The 21,574-nt window shown below is 25.8% G+C and overlaps 1 protein-coding gene across 1 annotated transcript in view; it reads right to left on the bottom strand.

Moving 5' to 3' along the window:
* The window catches only part of LOC129609607 (Krueppel-like factor luna), a 43,877-nt gene that overhangs the window by 4,151 nt on the left and 18,152 nt on the right, over positions 1 to 21,574 (bottom strand). Inside the window, exon 2 of the mRNA XM_055521631.1 lies at positions 11,276 to 12,172. Coding sequence (XP_055377606.1) covers positions 11,276 to 12,140 — 865 coding nt within the window. The 5' untranslated portion in view covers positions 12,141 to 12,172. The remainder of the gene's footprint in view (positions 1 to 11,275; positions 12,173 to 21,574) is intronic.

Genomic DNA, 21,574 nt, shown 5'->3' with positions numbered 1-21,574 from the left:
ACACATTTGAAGACCTTTGACCAAAAAGAACTTAAAATTACGTTTTAGTCAAATGCAAAATGTGTTAAGTCGAAATACTTAATTATTTGTGGCAAAATTGTGAGTTTTGTTATTTTATTTTTTTTATTTTAAGGTTTTTAAACTAGTTAATTTGAATTTCTGAGTTTGAATCATTTTTTTTCTAGTTCTTAGAAAATTTAGTATTATTACATTAATTGAAGAATTTACTTTATTTAGTTTTTAAATAAAAATATTAAGGTTAGCTGAGTAGCTTGCATTGCAGGACTTTCTAAAAGTATTGACTTTTTAACAAAGATTATAGAAATTTCGAAATAATTATATTACATTGAGGCTTTAACGCAACAAACCGAATGACGGCAGGATATTGGTAGGTCGTCTTAGAATTCGACTCCTAACCATGAATATATGCTGGGGGAAGGAAAAATAATCTATGCCCGAATGAAGTTATTGACTCACAACTTTTTGAAATCCAATTACTCTGATAATCATATTCAACATTATGAAGAAGTACATATGTACAGACTCTTGCTAATGCACTGATATTTTTATATTATTCTTTTTCCGATTTTATTTTTATTAAAAATAAGATTTTTGAATTAACAATATTGTCGCCATCATGACCTTCACAATAAGATTTTTGATATGAAATTCAAATTGCACATATGTATTTATGTATGTACATAAGAAATATGTGTGTATAGATTTGCTTTAAAACATATTTGAATTTATTGCACTATAATTTGTTTGCTATTGTATAATATTTTTAATAAAAAAAAAAAACACAATTTCTGTCTTTATTTCAACTTAATAATTCAATATTTTTTTTGATTTATTTGAAACAATTTTAAGCTGATGGAAAAAAATTTCCTCTTTTAAGAAACTATTTTGTTCTTCCTGTTCTATTCTTTTTTGCCATTTTGTTTCTTTATCAGTGATTTGTGAAGAGAAACGTTTTAAAAGCCAAAAAATATTGCTGCCAAATTTAACAGTTAAAAAAAGTTTTTTTTTTGCTTTTTGCGCTTTTGTTTTAATTTAAAACGAGAAAAAGATGAAAAATGAATAAATAAAATTCTATGATTTTCAAGAATAATGTGTGCATATTTTTAAATTTGATAATATGGATTTTAATATGACAAAATAATATCTTTTAGTATAAGCATCGAAATTTATTTGACATGAAACCTAAAAATATTAAATTAATTTTTTTGTGTTATTTTTAAAAGAAATTTTGAAAAAATTTATATTTAGGCTGGTAAATTATTTGAATGTTTTAAGTAGCGGCATAAAATTCCAATTGGACGGGTATTGAAAGGGTTCACCGTATAAGAAAAAAATTATTGCTGCAGAACGCAACAATTGGTGGTGGCGCTGTACTGTACAGCGCTTATTGTACTTATCATCTGTACTTATGACAAATATTTGAATCATACGTGTCGACTACTAGTATTTATTACAATTTTGCAAGAAGAATTAAATACAAACAGTTTGGGATTTAATTTTCAATTTTTAGGTTTTTATTAACAGCCTTATCGTGCATCTCACTTTTTTACTCACTTTCTATTTACTTTTCTAATTAGGATTCTCGGTTTTGCTTTGGGATATTTCTAATTGTTTCCAATAAAATTACTCATTTTTTCAATTGGATTTTTGCATTTTTTCTCAAATTATCAACTGGACATTTTGTATCCATTTTTGAAAAAAATGTGATATGCAATACCAAATCATTATTTTTCTCACTCGAAAATTACATTTTACAAATATATGATAGTTACACACTCCCTTCTCACTTGGTGAGTAAAATAGCGATATAGACGATCAGACCCTAAATTTTTTGTAAGAATTGTGTTTTTTGCTTGCTTTTTTTACAAATTTTTTTATTTACGAGTATTAATTAATTCAATATTTACTCAAAAGAGCTTTAAAGCTCGTATAGAGTAAATTCTAACAATTCTACAAATTATACACATTTCGTTTTCTCTTTTAGACGTATAAGAAAGAAATCTAATGCCTATAGCTAGACTAGAGATATGTAAGAAATCTGAATCATGAAACTTCTTTCGCTAATATTGAATAATGCTCCTAATCGAATTTATTAACAAAATTGAATGTGAACAAAAAATTTCAATTCAAATATGCATTCTGCTTTATCATCGAAATTTTGACACAACCTTTTATAAAATATGGGAAATATAACTGTGAACTGTTGATATGAATTTTGTATGTATATACACATGTATGTACGTACAGTGGAAATTACATAGATATTATTGCATTTTTCTTACACAACAAGCAAGTATAGCTTTTGTTTCTACCAAACTTGTTTCCATAAAGCGAAATATAAAATAAAAAACTTTTAATACAATCAAAAATAAAATGATAAAACGGTTGAAAATTATTCTATTTTAAGAGAATACTGTTAATATTAATAGCATTGTACAGAGGCAATAATACAGATTGGCCTTATTTAGATTAATTTTTACAAATTTATTCTTTATTTTACAGTGTTAATTAGAATTGTTTTTTTTTGTTTATCTTAATTCATTAAACGTTTAATAAAGTTATTTAAATAATATTTAAATAAATATATTTTAAATATTTTGACACATTAACATGGTAATTAAAGAATTAAATTAATTGAAAGAGAATAAATTTTACAAAATTTTAGTCACGATATAATTTTTTTGACATTTTCGACATAGCCATAATTTCAATTCATTATAAATGACTATAAAATCTTAGTTGAGGTGCCGCAATTCATTTTATAAAAATTCATGTGGAGTAATCATTGGTAAGAATATCGAATCCTTTGGTATGTTTTATCACACTAATTATTGTGTATGTAAATGTTTATTTATTCTATGATAAAAATAATTAGCACGACACATTGATATGTGAAATTGAATTATTTATAATATCTTGTCCAATCTAAAGTTGTAAAAAATGCAAGAAAAAAAGTTTATTAAGAAATATAACAATTTGTTAAAATAAGTAAATATTAACAAAATTTTAATTTTCAATTAAAAAACGAATAGTAAATTTTAATAAATCTGTTTTATTTTCTTTCGGCAAAGTGTTTTACAATATTACGATTATAATAATTTTATAACAAACACGTTACTCCTACAGCTAATATAATCCATTTAACTAGTATTACTTCCAAATATCTAAAATTTAATTTTTGCTGGGATTTAATTTCTAGGATCCGATCTTCTTTAAAAGTTAGTCAGTTAGTTTTCTTGGCAAACGGCACTCAAATATTAAATTTCAAAAAATTATTAACAAATTTTTATGATTAAAATTAAATATTGTATTTAAAGGAGTATATTGAGCTTGAGAATTCCGATCTTTCATTAAAGTAATAATCCAATGTTTAAACATCTTCTATAACACGACTTATTCTAATCAGTCTAATTAAAGTTATGAAGAAATATTACATGCTGAGTAATTTTTGCTTAATATTTAATTTAGGATCATTTTTGTTATAAATTTTGATACGATCATATTGAAAATTAAATAATTTCCATAATAGAAGTTGAATTTTACGAACTCTGGTGCCTAGTTTTGAAAGTGGTAGTTTCTGGTAAATAAAATTTCTAATTTAATCAAACGAATTGCTTAGGCCAAGCATGAATTATCATGCAAATTAATAACGTATGAAAACAATCATCATTTAAGCGCACAAAAATGCAAGTATCAGATTGCCTAGCACAATCATCAATTTGATGAGGACAGAAAATTAAAGGTATTAATTAAAATAATTAAGTAGCATTAAAACATAATAATTAAATTAAATTAATAAATGATGAAGAGTTACTAAGGACTGTAATTTATTAGTATGAGAGACACTAAAAAAAAATACATTGGATTAAGTAAATCTTAAAACAAAAAACAAATAGCAAAAACAAAAAAGTGACACAATTAATCACAATTTAAATTCCTAGAAAGTATAAACCTCAGATCTCCTTTTTCAATACTAAGATCAACATAACAAGTGTTAAAATATGTACTGTAATGACGAATGTGGAACAGTGCCACCGATTTCAAATTGTTCGAATTCTTTCTAAATGCCACCAACTCCAACAAAAACTGTGAAACAACGTTCCCCGAAACAAAATGATAGATAAAAACTACTTCAGCGATTATTGTACCTGAGTGTAATGTTTGCAAAGTAAAACAATAATAGCCTATCTTCATACGACGACAACCTGATAGGATCGGACCAACCTATAATACGCAATGCGAAACGAAGAAATCTTTTCTGAACTGTTTATTCATACAATATGCTGTTTTTGAAGGGCTTAAATATTTGAATTTAATTTCAAATATACAAAATTTTTTTTCTAATAAGTAATTCTCAACTGAGAATGTAAATGCAAACTGCATTATATAAAAAAAATCTGCCCTTATATTAAAAGGCTCTACATATTTTGCGAACTAAATTTGAATTTGATTTTAATAAGTGTAGGTAAATTTTAAAATTGCCAAAGTACACAATATGCTCGTAAAATAAAATCACAAATTGTGTTCATATTTGTGAATATGTATATGTACATATGTACATACATTTGTGATATCTATAATAAATTTTAATACAAGTTGTAGAAATTAGTTAAAATTGATATTATACTCGTTGACAAACATTCAGATGACATGGTCGAGAAAGAATTTATCATTAATCATTTCTACGTTTAGATTTCTTTGATTGGTTAATAAGACAATTTTTTTTATGTGTTTCAAGGATCCAAGTAGTTTGTTTTGTTTTGCTTTCGGTTTGGTTGATTTTGCGTCAGACTGAAAATAAGTTTCACTTATTTTAAGAACATTTTTTTTTGTTTTTAAATGAAACGACATTCACTTTTCTTCTTGCGTTTTTGCGCTTGGAAGACTTATGTATTTTTAAACAAATTATAATTTGGTATTAATATTTCAATCAATTTTATTAAAAAAATGAATGTATGGTTTTTTTTTAGAATTTGTTTTAAATATTTGGAAAATCTATTTCTATTTTAATGTTTTAATTCTATATAGAAATAATTGCGCCAAAATAACCTTGAGTGGAGTTTTTTGTTTCTTATTTGCTTCTGGTATAATTAAGACGTAGTAAAGCGTTTCTTTTTTTAGGATTGATGTACAAGAATCGCTTCTTGTTTCATTTATTTTTATTATTTAAATTTTAAAGAAAGATACAAATTCCAATCGTATTTATAGTTTTCCTTTTTTTTTTTGGAAAATTTAATAAGCGGTTATTAATATTATTTTTTTTTTTTGCTAATAAATCTAAAAATAATTATACATGCTTATACAATCAAATTATTCAAAAAATCTACTTTCATGCATTTAAAAAGAGAATTGTTTTAAAAATTGAAATATTGTTGTTGTTATGCAATTTGATCAGGGTGATCTTGAAAATTGGAAAAGAAATAGAAAATTATGCAATTTTCTTTTAAGATTTTTTAAAAAAAAGAACAACAAATGAATTTTTTTTGGCGTAATTATTCATTTTTCTTCCTACTAAAATTTTATAATAATAGAAAAATGTTAACATGATGGAGTAAGGAAATAAATTTATAAAAAAAAATGTGTGAAAAAAGGTTAATCTCCAGCAATAATAGAAAATAAAAAAAAAATCAGACTGAACTTAGCACGAATTATAATATTTAAAAAATTTAATTTTAAATTATCAAATAGTTAAACGAAGATAAAGTTTCCCTTCAACATACAAAAAAATTTCACAGATTGCATACATTTAGGATGAGGCGAAAAAAAATTAAAGGATGCGTTAACTTATTGCTCTGATTTAAGGGTTAATTGCGTGACTAAAAAAAAGTAATTATATTTTTTAATGGCATGGCATTTACTGTTAGTTTTCTGCATACATTTTTATGTAAGCTTGCAATTTCTAAAATATAAGGTACCAGAAAAACTTCTTTCTCTAGCGAAATAAACGATTTATTAGTAGTTAAGCTGCCATTTTGTTTTTTAAGGTTTCAATATGATATGCGGTAGAAGAAGTCAGCCAATACTTCTCAGCGATTGCAAAATTTGAAAAATGCTTATGATTTCGTTACAATGAATTGTTAAAAAATGGCATATTAGAAAATATAGAAAAAACTTTAACTAATTTCAGAAACTATAACTAATTTCAGTAAGAAACTATAACTAATTATAATTAATTTCAGTTTTTCCTTTCAAGTCCCTTTATGAAAATTTAAAAATTGATTCCGGTTGTCTTAGTAGAACTCATTGCATTTATCTGCAAAGTGTGTATTACGATAACATCATCTGAATTTATAAGCGAAAATGATTCACAAGTCTAATAATTTCGTTATCTACAATTCTTAGATACGAGTAGTAACAAGCGACTATATTAAGCGAATGAAATCTAATAAGTTCAAACATTATGAATCACATTACGCGGAAGTTTTCGAATGAAAATTCGAATCAAAATTCGTACAGCTATGTTGTACTTTTGTAATTAATTAATTTTGTTCACTACAAATTTATTCCATATTATTTATTTTCTTTAATGCAAATTTTAATTTAATATAATAAATCTTACTAGATTATTAAAAAATTCAAAAATTTAAATAATTTCAGATATAATTTTATATTAAACAATTATTAATTTGCAACATAAATTATAAAATAATGAACGCAAATAGAAAAAAAAAAAATATTTAAAATTTATAAAATTGAAAATATTAACTACTTACATAGTTGGCTCTATAATAAAACACCAAAAAACAAAATGTAAGAATAAAAAAAATAAAATAAAAGAAAATGTGAGACAGAACTATACTACTGTCTCCAATATTAATTTGACTAATTATCCGACAAGTGATTTATTCTCGTAATTGTCGTGCTGTCCAAATAATTTCTGCTTTCGTTCTCTTCAATTTTCTTTTTTTTTTCTTTAATTTTTTTATTGTTAACTCTTGTATATTTTCAATATTTTTTTTTTTGAATTTAAAAGTATTGCCAAAAATTGTGAGTCGCTCCCACAAAGCGAATACAAAATTTTATAGTTTATAGATTTGCGTTCTTTTTTCTTTTTATACAGAAACAACTATGAAGTATTCAACATTAAACAAAAAACAAAACAGGAACATAAAATTGTTGGCACTTAAATAAAACAAAAGTTTCCAATGACAATTATTGTACAAAATTTATAATAATTCAAAAACTTCAAGAAAATTGAAGAAATAAAAAAACTTCTTAGTACAGTTAATATGAGCCCATAATACTTGTGATGTAAGTTAGGAGAAATGGGCAATTTGATTGCCTTATTGCAACAGCAAATGCTCTTTTATCAAATAATAGGATTAAACTATTCCCTAAGTTTAGTGAAATATTAAGTAGAATATTGCAGCTACTACTGCTATACATAAGCAGATATGCAATTGCAATTCGAAATTCGAGGCCGATAGATACGTCATATATTTTAAATATAATATAAGGACGGTTTCTTAATGTTAATGTTACATTTGTACGAGTAAGCTTATGCACTTAATAAATATTTGCGTACAATAATGGTATTTATAAATGTGAAAATATTTTAAACATGGGATTACCCTTACATATAATATGTAAGTAAGAAAAGGGATAAGTATAAATTTTTATATATTTAGATCCTAGATGCTTAATTATTTATTGTACATTTTTTATGTTGTGAAAAGAGTTCATGCATAAGTCTGTATGATTTGTTTATTTCGTTATAGACATTGTCCTTAAAGTTGTTCTTATTCCTTTTTTTTAAGAAGAAAATCTTTTATAATTCAAAAAAATAATAAAAGAAATGAATAAGTTCAAGTTTTCGATGGTCATAAATTGGGAAATTAAGAAAATGAAAAGAAAAAAAAAAGTAAGCTTCAAAATTTTAAGATTTTCAATATAAATAGCGGGAAGAAGTTGCTAAAGCAATTTGAAGTTTATAATCTAATGACAAAATGATAGTTCATACATTTGTTACCATCAGTTACCATCAAGATGACCATGAAAAGAATAATTTCTTTTTTGTATTTCAGAAAAAAAAATTATATCGAAATAACGAAGTTATAAAAATGGCGAATGATGGTGGACTAAAAGCGTTAAGAATAAGACCGAATGGTGGTGGACTAATGAGAAAAAATATTTCGAATTTTTAGAGCCACATATTCTGTACAATCCTCCATATATATTTATTATTTTTTTAAGAACAGAAATATTTAAGGAGAATTGTTTAAAGCAAACAAAACAAGTGGTAGAAAATTCCATTGTACAGTTTGAGTTTGATCCAAAATAAGGTTATGACGCAAAAAACACAAAAAAAAATTGTGACGTCCGAATGACGAAAGTTTTATACCTGTTAAAATGTAAGTATATGTGTATGTGTAATTAATTCCACAATTCAAGTAAAACAATGATTACCATATACACTCCATACCACAGGTTTGTTAGAAATCTACACACACAAATATAATGGCGATATACAATTGTATATACATGCATATTTTTGTCTACTTTCATTATATTTTTATTTAATACTAAGTTACAAATTATTATAATTTGCGTGACTACTAAACATTGCATGCCGTCATATCTTGTTCTTTGTATTTCATTTAACTTTTTAAATAAAATACTTTTTGATTTAATTTAAAGTATACTAATTATATGTAAGTATAAATGTATGTTAATAATATGTATGTAAAATTTAAGTATAGACAGAAATAACATGATGATAAAAAATTTTTAAAAATGGTGTTGACAATTTATGATTAACAGACTGGTACAGAAAATATTCAAAATGACATTTTATTTTTTCATATTGATTGGCTTAGAGTTTAAGAGTTTTTTTTTAATAACGTAATAAGTTAAAAACATAACTAAGCTTTATGAAATAAATACTTGGAATTGTTGAATATTGTATGTATGTATACTTACGTGCATACATGTAGGCATACGTACATTTGTACATTTAATAGGTAAGGGAAACAAAAGAGTAATTTAGTTAAGGAGAAGCAAGGAGTAAATTATTAACAAAAAAATTTTAAGTGATTTAGAAAATTAATCGCTATATGTATAAAATAAGAGAAAAATTTCAGCGAACTAGACAGTCACTAAATTTAATTTTTTAAAGTTATTAGTACTCGTTTAACCCTCCATATATTAATCAGTAGTACTAAGAAATTCGCTATGTATTTGTAAAGTCATAAAAATTTTGTTTCACTGTTTTGATAGCTTAAAGAACTCAATTTTAAGGCTATATAATATGTAGTCTAAGTGCTAAATATCTATGGTGTTCCATATGGCAGGTTATTGCCGAAACTATTGTACCTTTTTTGTATATAAAGAGAGCAAATAAAAGTTTCAAAAAAGCATTATCTTTTATGAGCCCCTACTTCCTACTTTGAGGGATGAAAATATCAAGTTGCAGTAGGGGCTTATTTTAAAATAATTGTTTTTCTGAACTATTCTTCTACAATTAAATATTTTGCCTTATAAAAACAGTATTTAGCAATGTAAACTTTATTCATATATTTTTTGGTTTTACTTTAAACTCTGAATAAATTGATAAACGATATCTGTATGAAGGAAAAATATCAAATCGTTACATTAATGAAATCGCAAAATTAAAAGGTTTGCATATTTTTAGGGGTTATGCTTTGTAAAAAAATGTCAAAAAGTAGGCTTTGAAATGGTAGGATTTGGAAATGTTAAAATTATTTACAGACCTTAAAAGGGATATTTTATTTTTTGATTTGAAAATTCCAGAGGTATTTTTAAATTTTGTTTCAAATTTTTTCGAATTTTTAATTAAGAATGCGTGTCCTAAATTTCAAAACAATTTTATTAAAAATTGGTATTACGTTATTCATTAACATTTTAGTCGGAAAAACCATATGGCAGTAAAATTTAGTCCTATAATTTATTTTTGAGAGTAATTCTTAAATTAAGAGTGCTATAAATATAAGTTGTATATATATAGTGTTTAGTTTGAGCCCTGACATACCGTTTAATTTGAGTTTATTTGTTGATTACTCTGATGGTAATTAAATAATCAAATAAAATCGTGGAATATTTGCGTTCTTTATTAAATTATTTATAATTGACAAATTACTAATATTGTAATGAAAAATTAATTCAAATTAATTTATGTGCATGAACACGAATTAAAATAAAAAATATTTTTCGATGAAATCATTCTTTGGTAAAATAAATCTGATTTAAATAACATTAAAGTTTAATGCAATTTATTTTTTAATTTAATATGTGAGAGAACATTAAAAGGAAATCAAGTACTGCAAAAATTCGATAGATGTGATAATATCGCATAATAGATCCAATAGTCAAAATGAATACATTGTATTTTTTAAGGTAATAGGTACAGAATATTTAGAAATACATGAAAATGTAATACATGAAAATCATTAAGATATTATCGAATATTTGAAGTTTTTAAAGAAAAATGCAGTCGTTAATCCCTTAGTTTCTAAAATAGCATGCTTTTCTTTAGCAAATTAAGTCATTGAAATTGTTCTCTTATTAACATAAAATTTTGCCTAAGTTTAGGAGAAATCTTAAAGCAATATTTACCCTGGAAACATTCAATTTTACTACTAATTAATTTAGTAAAAGCATAGATGACTAGTTTAGACTAAGAGTGTACTCATTATTTATATTTAGTACTACCCTTTTCCATTTGTAGAAGTTTGTAGAACTTGTAATTTTACATACTTTGAAGGGGAAAATATCAATTTTCTTGAGAAGGAGGGCGAATTATAAAGAAACTTTGTTTTAATGAATTCGATTTGCCGTATTGAAGAAAATTAGTGAAAAACCCGGTTTGTTGTAGTATACTTCAGCAGTCTAATATTCTTTTTTACTTGTTTGTGATAACAAAAAAATTTGGCTTTAAGGGGTACGCAAAAAATAATTTTGTTCTAGAAATATAATGTTTTAATTCAGATCTATTTCTGAACAATATTTTATCTTTCTGTATATTGAATAATGTAGAAATTTTGTAAACAGACAAACGGACGGACAGAGAGAGAGAGAACGTATACAATAAGTTGGTTAAGAAAATATGAATGTTTTGTACAGCTAACTGTACAAAACAATATTCTGTTGCTGTTTTATTCAAACAGAATAGAATTCGAAATTAGTTCATATCGTCATAATGATAGTATATGCCATATGCTCGATTCTATTCGTATTCGTTAAATCGTTTTTCTAAAAACATGTATATAATACGAATATTATGAAAAATATAAGTTACCTGTAATGGTTGCTTGTTCAACAACACCTGAAGGACCGAAAAATGATGGAATATCACTCGATGTTGTTACTGGTGTGTTCAAATCACCCTGTTGTGTTTCAATATCTTTATTAACTGTGCTGTTATTATTTCCACTAGTATTATTACCACTATTGCTAATACCACTACCACCTATACTACCACTTCCACTCGATACGCTCGTATTAAGTAAACTTAAATGACTTGATGGATTTCTTCCACTATCACTATTATTATTGGTACAAGTTACAGTTGGACCTGATGTACTTGTTTCTATTGTATTACCACCGCTATTTGAAGGTGTTGAAATTATTGCACTATTATTATTACTACTATTATTATTATTATTATTTTGTGTATTACTATTATTATTATTTGTTGATAAACTCTGATGAAATAGTGAAGCGGCGACTGATTGACTCGTTAAAGCTCCACTACTTGGAATATTTACACTTAAACCAGATACTGTAGCTGTTATACTACTACCAGTAGATGGTGATGGTAATTGTTGTGGTAACTGTTGATGATGTGATGTGGTTGATGCTGCCGCTACTGATCCCTGTACTGCTGCTGCTACTGCTGCTAACGATGATGAAGGTGATGACGAATATAAATGATGGGGAATCGATGTTTGTGTTTGCTGACTAGTTTGTTGATGTTGCTGCTGTTGTTGTTGTTGTTGTTGCTGCTGCTGTTGTTGTTGCTGTTGTACAACTGATTTTAAAATGCATGAATCAAAACTTAAAACATTAAAATGTGGATGATGGGCTGGAGCTGCGCTCTCTGTTAATAAATATGTGTGGTGATGTGATGGCGCCACAAGTGTTTCAATCCCATCCATGATCATGGCCGCAGATGGTGTACCAGGGGCTATGCCACCTGTAATAAAAATTTAAAAATTAATTTTTTTTTTATATGTATAATCATTTTATTTTGTGTTATACTAATTTTTAAACTAATTACATAAGGTAATTAGAATGCAACAAAAACAGTTTTCCTGCTTTAATTTTAAAACAAGACTTTCTTTTTATATTCGTGTTATTATTAATATATTTGCATTATGAGAAGCTTTCATTAAAAATAAAATAAGAAGACGTGGATTGGAAAAGAGAACATCATTGTTGATAGAACAAATTTAATTTAAATTAAATGATATCAAGCTTGAATTAACAATTGACTTCATGAACTTTAGAAAATAAAGTATACTGAGCGTCAAATTGGATGTATTACAAATACGAGAGTAGAGAATTAATAGTACGTCATGTGCAGTATTAACAAAGAAAACAATGAATTTGTAATCGTCGTATACAACGGAATTAATAATTCGCTATATTTTGTATAGAAACTTATTATTGTATGTATGCGTAATCCTCGTCTGTGTGTATTTTTTAAATTAGTATGGCTACTGTTGTTTCTCTGCTTTTCTTTGGTATTATTTCAATTGATGTGTTATTGGAAAGTTAATTATTGTGTTAAGATTGTTTGTGTTTATAATTGAAAGCGTTTTATAGCTGCGTATATACTGTACTCCTTTTTGTTTTAAAAGAAAGAGATAGAGGGAATAGAGATATAATCGATTGTTATACAAACTAAAAATTGATAATAATAATCTAAATGATCCCTAAAATATTACAAATTTGTACAATTATTGTGTAACGTGTATTTATAGGCAAATCAATGTAATTATAAGTGAAAATGGATGCAGTTAATTTGATTAAAGTTTGTTCAATAATATTCTTAGAAAATTGCTATAAAAGATTAATTAATAATATTCGCAAACTTTAATTGGTTATTTTAATTGGGTTTATAATAAAATCAAAGTATTAATATTATTTATTACGCATATTTGTTTCTTGTTACATTAACAATTTAATTGTTATTACAATATTTTAACCGTCACTATAAAAGTTTTCCACTAAATAAGGTGATGCTTCTATATTGCATTATAATTAAATAAATTCTTATCAGCAGTGTTATCGAATATAAGTGGTGTCATTTCATAGTATTTACACTCATAACAGCCAAAAGACGAGCACACTAATGAATAATGATGATTTCTGAGCTACTGAGATGGCTAGATTTACCACAATTTGTTGAGAATAATGTACTAAGTGTGAAACTTAAATTTATCTATAAGAAATTATGTATATTATTTCTTGATAATCTTGTCATGCAATTAGTCATGCACCTTGTATGTTAATATTGGTGTCATGGAATATTTTTCAGTCCCGACATCGGTAGTTTCTTTTAAAAAATTCTATAATATTTTTAAAAAAAACCAAAGATTGTAAAACATCATTCATTTTGAATAATTAAAATACTATCAACATTTTTGAATAAATTTTTTTATCATGATTCTATTTAGCAGATAAATTATGTGTACCTGTGCTTTATGATCTAATGGTTTGATTGTAGTTTTAACAATGTTATATGTAACTGTTGAGAATAATAAATTTTTCTTTAAAATCGATTAAATAGTTCTAACCAGGATTGTAGATCGTCATTTTATGCAAAAAAAAGTGAATCATAATTTCAAACAATAATTTTAACCTTGTGCACTCATGGGCGCCATTAATAATATTTAATTAGGTATGTATATAAGAATGATTGAGAAAAAAATGATTGAACTTTGAAAAATTGTTTTTCAGTAGTTGATCGTTAGCACTATTGTTATTTAAATTAGACAGTCAGTTTCGAAGTTGAATAAAGTATTTTAAAATTTAAAAATTTCAAAGCGAATATTTTGAAAATCACACCAATCAAACGAATACGCAAATCAAAAAATTAATGAGTTGAATCAATATTAATTATTGGAAATCCATTCATCTAGACCGTAATAAAAGGAGACTTAAGTGGGTTCATGGTTCAAAGGAAGTTCAAGTAGCAATGCTACTTAACGAAAATTGATTTTTTCTAGGTTCATATTGGTGAAACTTATTTGTAAGTATCAATTAATGAAAATCTGATGGATCTTTGAGCACGGTCAGCCAATCAACAAAATAAATGTAAATGTATTTTATTTGAATTATTCTGATGTGTTAAAATCTTTGATGAAATGGAGTATGGAGTATTATATTTAAAAAAAGTATTACGTTTTTCATTCAAAATTTGTTCAGCTATTGAATTTTTTCAAATTTTACCAATTTCATAAACCATATACTTTAACTACATGGTTTATGCCAATATCAATTTCCGAATGATCTACTTTGCATAATGCAATTTATAGAACTTCAAAATTTTCTGCAAATTAAATTTCACGCATTACTTGGAAAAGTAAAATTTTGTTTATGATCATATAACAACACATAAATGTCTATAGCATATTCCACTTCCTCTGAGAACAAAAATCAAAATTAAATAAAAACATAATATAAATTAATATTAATTAATAGATTAATATTCTTTTAGAATTTTAGATGAATTGCAAAGTTATAAAAACAATATTCAAAAACACTAAAGGAAAACAAAACAAAACTCCAAAAGTAAACCATGAAGAATTCATCGTAAATTTTTTAATTAACACTTCCTTTTCTTATAAATTTTAAACTTTGTACAATAATTTCATGTATTTTTGTATGTATTCTGTTTGTATGATATGAGGTTTACTTTAACTTCAACATTTTATTAAAATTATAAGAGTTCAAAGGCCATTTAAACGCTTTCTAATTATTGTTCTACATAATTTTAACTTAAAAATTAAATTTTTTTCCAACCAAAGTTATTTTACCATATGGTGTGCCCCCCCTATAATCAATTTGGTAAACAATGTACTTATATTTTGGGTACTTTGATGATTTATAATTGGCATTGAAAGTAGATCTTTTATATAATGTAATTATTGATCCGAAATCATCAATAAATAAGAATTAATTAATTTTCAATTAACAAATAAATTGAATAAGCTCGGATCAAAATAATCATAAATTCATTTAATGTCGAACTACTAAATGAAAACATTGTCATCAATAAAGATAACCATGAGAAATATTTAAAATAATTTATTATAAAATTTCGTAACATAAACAGCATGCAAACATAATATGTTTCAACCATAAGTATTACACTTAATATCTTACTTATAGAATAATACTAAGTACTAAGTTTCGGAAGAGTACCTATATCAGAAATAAGATAATTATCACAACATGGCAATTGAGCTTTCATCTCCTTTATTTTGGGCTCCTTAAATTGAATTAGTGGTAATTTTAAAGTTCCTAGTTTTAAGCAAAAAATCTCGGACAATAAATTTTTGACATGCAGCGGTATTCTTCCACGATGGCTTACCCTAATGCAATATAAAGAACAAAAAGATAAATATGATTTTAATATTTTAATCAAATTATTTGTAAAATAATATTTTACCCCAATTTACAGTTTTTACTTCATAGTTTAAAAGTCGAAACGTCATTAAAATGTCATTCAGCCAAAATGGGACTGAAATATGTTGCATTTTAGTTGAATAATTTATATTTTAATTCAAATTAGATTTTAAGGAAAACAGCGGAAATAAAACTTTGTCTCATTTTAGGTTCCGATCCAAGTCGAAGTAGATGGAAATAGACTCTAGTTGACATTACTGAAATAAACGATTGGAGACGAAATAAACGACTCATGTATGCGAAAAACGGATAAACTTCTGCTATTAAGTAGAAAATGTACAGTTTTTGTAATGAGTAGTGAGTATTAATTGACATCTTTGTGAATGTCAATTAGTATCTAAATATTACCTTTTGCATAGTTTTAGAATTATTTCTTTATTATTCTATTAGCTTAAAAAAGGTGAGATTTGGTTCTCCAATGAATTTATTATGTGTAACCATAAAGGCCGCAAATGTCCATTAAAAATTTTTCAGCAAATGTCTCATTAAAAATTTGTGAAGTGGATACTATTATAGGTTAGAAATCTATACACAGTTTCTATTAATTGCAACATTCGTAATTAGTCATCCTGTATTTGTTACGTTTATATCGATATGAGTAGTTTATTGTTATGTATAAAGACATGAGTAGGAAAAGGCAGGCATTACAAAAATTTTTTTATCAGGAAAAAAATTTTATTTTTAATAGAATTTTTCAAATTATTTATGATTAGTAAAATTGGCCAAGCCAAAATAACAATTAACTATTGCGTCTCCGAGTTATAGAACCTTAATTAAACTTTAGAATCTCAATACGATTTGACATTTTAAATGTCATTATACAATAAATGATTTTTATGATAAATTTCGCAATTCTATCAAAAATTTTTCGAAAACGAATGAATAGTTGTTTATATAGCCAGAATATTATCAAAAGAATTCGAAAACAATTTTTCTTATTCTTTAAGTTTTGTTTGCTTTTATTCTTCTTTTGAATATCAATTAACATCGTGCCTATAACAGACTTTGTTCGTATAAAACGAATGTTTCTCAAGCACTGACATTAATAGACAGCATTAATTAATAGCTTTAATATACATGTATATACATATATCGTTTATTGATTGAGTATATTAAATTAACTCAGACAAATGACTTTTTGAAGGTCTTTTATGAATGAATAACAAATCGTATCCAAACATACTCGTAAATATAATTAAAATAAATGTCAAATGATTTAAGGGAATGAGCATGATATAGGAAATAAAGCATTTTTTGTGTTTATTTTTTGTTTTTGCCATGCATGCTTTATTAGAGCATGCATTACAAAAATATGTGAATGCATTGTAGAAGGAAGTATGTGCATATATTACAGAAAGAGATGAAATTCAAATTGGTTTATTACACATAGCTTTCGTATTACAGTTATATGTTACATTGATACAATTTAAATAAACTTAGAAAATTGGTGAATTTTTGATAGATTAAGCTTAGCAAAATATGTAGTATTCCTTATTTTCTATAGCTACTAAATATTTTCAATATATTTTTGGCAAATGGGTCCAAATTATTATTAATATAGAAAAATCTAGAGCCTCTCGTATTTCAAACTTATCAATTAATAATAGTATATTATGCATGATATCTAAGTTAGATTTGGCATCAATTCTCTTTACATAATTAGTCTGTCCAATGATCATATTCTGTGTAAGAATATTCGATCGCCTATTCTTCATTATATTATCAAACCTTTGATGAAAATTTGTTTTTCAAATACTACATTTTCATTTATAGAGAGGGATCAATCGAGGTAAAAGGAACTTCCTTTCTATTGGCCGAATTGAATGTAAAAAGGGAAACACCACACTTTGCATGTCATGTTTTCGACAAAAATACGCTTCTCAATGACAGGGAAGTGTTAATAAACTATTTTTACAGGAGTGTCTGGTGTTAACAACTCGACGGCCCGAATTTAAATTTTTACATATATAGAAAATATACAAACCAATATTTCAACTTAGGATAAAACCTGTCTTTTGCTGGGGTTGGGACTTAAAATATGAATTGTGTTTACTACAAGAACTAACTAAGGAACTTTTCAGGAGATTATTGAATATGAAACAACTGGTTTAAAGGACATTTCTATAATCTTGTGAAACACTTCCAAAAAGAATCAAGAATCAATCTATGTACAGATCACATCAGGTTTTTTTGGTCTTAATTGGTGCTTAAAGATAAAGCCAGCTGTACTAATTCCCGAAACATGAGTGAAACTGAAGGGAAAGCTATTTAACACAACATTTTCGAGTTTAGGTACAAAAAACAAATTATATTGACTTTAGTACGCCACGCTTTATTACAATATTCTTTTGCCTCACTTAAAAATTAAACATTTTTGTTCTTTTGTGAAATAAAACACTTATTTGCCTCAAAATTTAATTTAAATAAACAAAAGGCGACTCGGCTCGACTACAAAAGTTTTAATGTTCAATTTGGAGCTTAGAAAAATTCAACATGCAAAATTCCTTTTAAAAAACAGTGTCTAAAAATTACTACATAATTTTAATGTCTGGTGTTAAACATTTGTTTTTACGAAATTCCAATCCGTTAAAAAAAATATTTTTAAAACAAGTTTTATTTCTGTACTAAAATTTATGGTCTTGTCAAACTTCTCTTGATTTTTCTGTGTTCTAATATTAGAGTCCAGGAATTTTTATTATCATTTACGAAAAATTATAATATATGGATTCAGTATTGCAATACGTATACGTTCATATGTATGTATGTATATATGCATGATTATAAAATCATGTAGAACTAATTTGTTTTAATATCTTGTAATTGGATATCACATAAAATATCACAAATTATTAATAGAAAAGGACAAGAGAAAAAAGAGTAAAAACAATAAAAAATCGCTGAAATAATATTAAATTAGAAGAAAGAGTGGAAAAAAATGTAACTAAAAAAATTAATAGGAAATTAAATAATAAAAATGAACGCTACAATACTTTGATTAGATAAAAAAAAATCAGAAATGAAAATCATTAAATCACAGAGAATAGTAGCCCGTATGCGCATAGGACTAGTACATAGTGTAAAATATAATGGACCTACATTTTAAGCACGATAATCACCTTACTTTAAGTTGGGTTTGTGAAAAATATTGTTAAAACTATGTAATTATGTCGAAAACAAAAAGGAGGACAATTTTAATGTAGGTACGGCAAATTGAGTCTAATATCCTACAGAATCTATCAAACAAACTTCAACATACATATATGTCGCGAAAAAAATTAGTGAAGCTAGTTATCGAACAAGACAGCTGCAGTTAATAAAATAAAATCCTAAAATACACCTACCTATGTACATTTATAACAACCCTGATTGTCATAAATGCCTGCACATTTGTGACAATCGATGTCTTTATTTTTTTATCGGGAAATATTAAAATTATGTGAGTTACTTTTTACTTTTATATAACAACATTTCATATATACTCACAACTACTTTGGATTAGATCATAAAAATGCAAGTTATTAAGCAATTATATTGGTAAAGAGAATGCACAAAATTTGAGGCGATTGCGGTAATACGTAAACCCATCACTAAACATAGATTCTTTCACTACAAATGGTTCGTTGGTTTAAAAATAAGCAACTTTAAATCAAACCAATTTTCATTTTGATAGTTCATTGATTTGTCTCAAATAAGCTGAGAGAATTTGTGCAGACAATGTGCATGCATAATCTTCATTTATTAAAATTATAACTTTGTCATCTTCATTGTCACTTCATCAATTTTAGAATATATTTAATGTCACAAACACAATCTTTATTTCGTTATGCGGCGCTCTGAAATTACGGTGTTAATATAACTGTAAAAAATATTTCCTACGAAATATGTGAGCATATAATATGAGATATTTAATATTATCTAATAAAAATAATAATAAAAGAAATTAGAAACAAAAAAAAATTTAAATCTTGAAAAAGTTGAAAAAATTAAAATAGATAATTGATTAAAATAAGAGCGAAACAAGTAAAAAATTAACAAAAAAGAAAAACCAAACGAAAAAGGAATGGAGAGAAACAAAATGTGTAGCAGACATATAAATGGGGTTGCCACATGAAGAGAAGAAAAAGTATCAAAATTTTAAAAAAGAATGTCACATAGTGGCAGAAATTAGCTTGAAGAAATAGCAGAAAAGAAGCACAGTTTCATATTATTTATTATCTAAAATATTGTTTTGAAAAATGAAAAGTATTCGTAGAAAAATTGAAATGGGTTACAAGGAGGAGGAATGGTGGCAAGGAGGAATACTCAAAGTATAAGTCAAAAATATGTATTTTTCAGGAGAAGGAAAAATCTTTATGAAAATTGTTTCGTAACACTTATGAAATTCATTCAAAAGGCAAAAAATATTAATTTAACTGATTTTAACTGAGGAATGATATGTGCCATACATTTTACGTGTTTTGATTTTATTTTGCTTTATTTTGCTTTTTGCTTGATGCCTTGCAGCATTTTTATCAAGTATATTAAAGAGTCGTGTACTTGTACATTTTTTACTATTGTAGCATATGTCGGATTTCTAGATATTGTAGACTTATCATATTTTATCCAAATATGCATTTTGACTTGCTTAATTCATTTGCGCACTTATCTAATTATGCTTATGATTTCCCGTTATCATATGTTTATCATAGGTTTAAAGATGAATGTGTATTGCGCTTATAAAAAAAAATAAAGTAAAATTTTAAAATAAAGTGAAATTTAAACATGAATTTAAAAAAAGCATCATTTGAAAATGGTTGAAAAATACCAACTCTGAAAATTAACTAGCAATTTAGAATTAACCTAAAATAGTAGCACTTTTGCTATTAAAACAGCATTGTGGCAAACGCTGCTAAGAAATTGCTCGTTTTTGTTTTCACTGTTTTGCTTCTCATTATTTTTAAAGAGCATGTAAAATGCAAGTTATTAAGAGCAAGTCACGCGTAAGTACAACAACACAAGTATGGATATGCATGTATGGATTTTACGTGAATATTTGACTGAAAATTGAGAAGCAAACAATAAAAATGTAGAACACAAAATTGATGACTCGCTATTTATATTACGCTATCAACAAGTATCAAATTATTAAAAGACCTAAAAGAGTCAACTAATTTAAACGTTTCCTTCAACAAAATTTTTGTGATTTTTTTTTTAATTTTTTGAAATTTTTGTTTTTACAATGTAATCTTTGTGACTTGTAAATTACTCTAAAATGAGCATAGGTATAGAGTTGTTCATGTAAACTTAGGGATATTCAAGCAAATGAGGAAATTTTGTCACTTTGTATATTATGTAAAATGTCAGTGCTATGACAAGGAGATAGTCTCTAACTAAACACCAAATAATTCGTATGTAATGAAATTTACTAATTTCATTTTACTGATGAAAGCTTGAAATTTTCCTAAATAAGTTTTAAAATAGCGAATAGCTAGAAACTGAGATGTAGGTTTGTTGACTCGGACTAAAATGTTTCAGACGTAGTGATAAATCGTTGTTAGTATTAAATATCAAATGAATTTGAAGTCACTTGAATTCCGTATAAAACAAAATATACTTTCTTTGTTAAGAAAGCAGAAATAAGATTTGTAGCCATGCGCTAGTAGTAAATGGTTTGTTTTTCAATATTGATTGAGTAGACAATAATAGTAAAGAGATTTCTTAATGAAATTTATTATGGTTGGGCAGAGTAAGTGTTAAAAAATTTGATAATAATTGCCTAAGAATCAAGTTTCGTAAAATTAATACACACCTTTTGGAGGCGAAAATTATTATGGAAGCATTTCTCAACAAAAATGCGTAATTAGAACTTTTCCAAAATATTTTTGAGAAAAAGTGCTTATTAGTTTCACTCTGTCCGTCCGTT

The sequence above is a fragment of the Condylostylus longicornis genome, unplaced genomic scaffold (genome assembly GCF_029603195.1).
Source record: "Condylostylus longicornis isolate FDR11 unplaced genomic scaffold, ASM2960319v2 ptg000040l, whole genome shotgun sequence".
NCBI lineage: Eukaryota > Metazoa > Arthropoda > Insecta > Diptera > Dolichopodidae > Condylostylus > Condylostylus longicornis.
The sequence above is the reverse complement of the archived record's forward strand: the minus strand, read 5'-3'. Positions and strand labels throughout refer to the sequence as shown.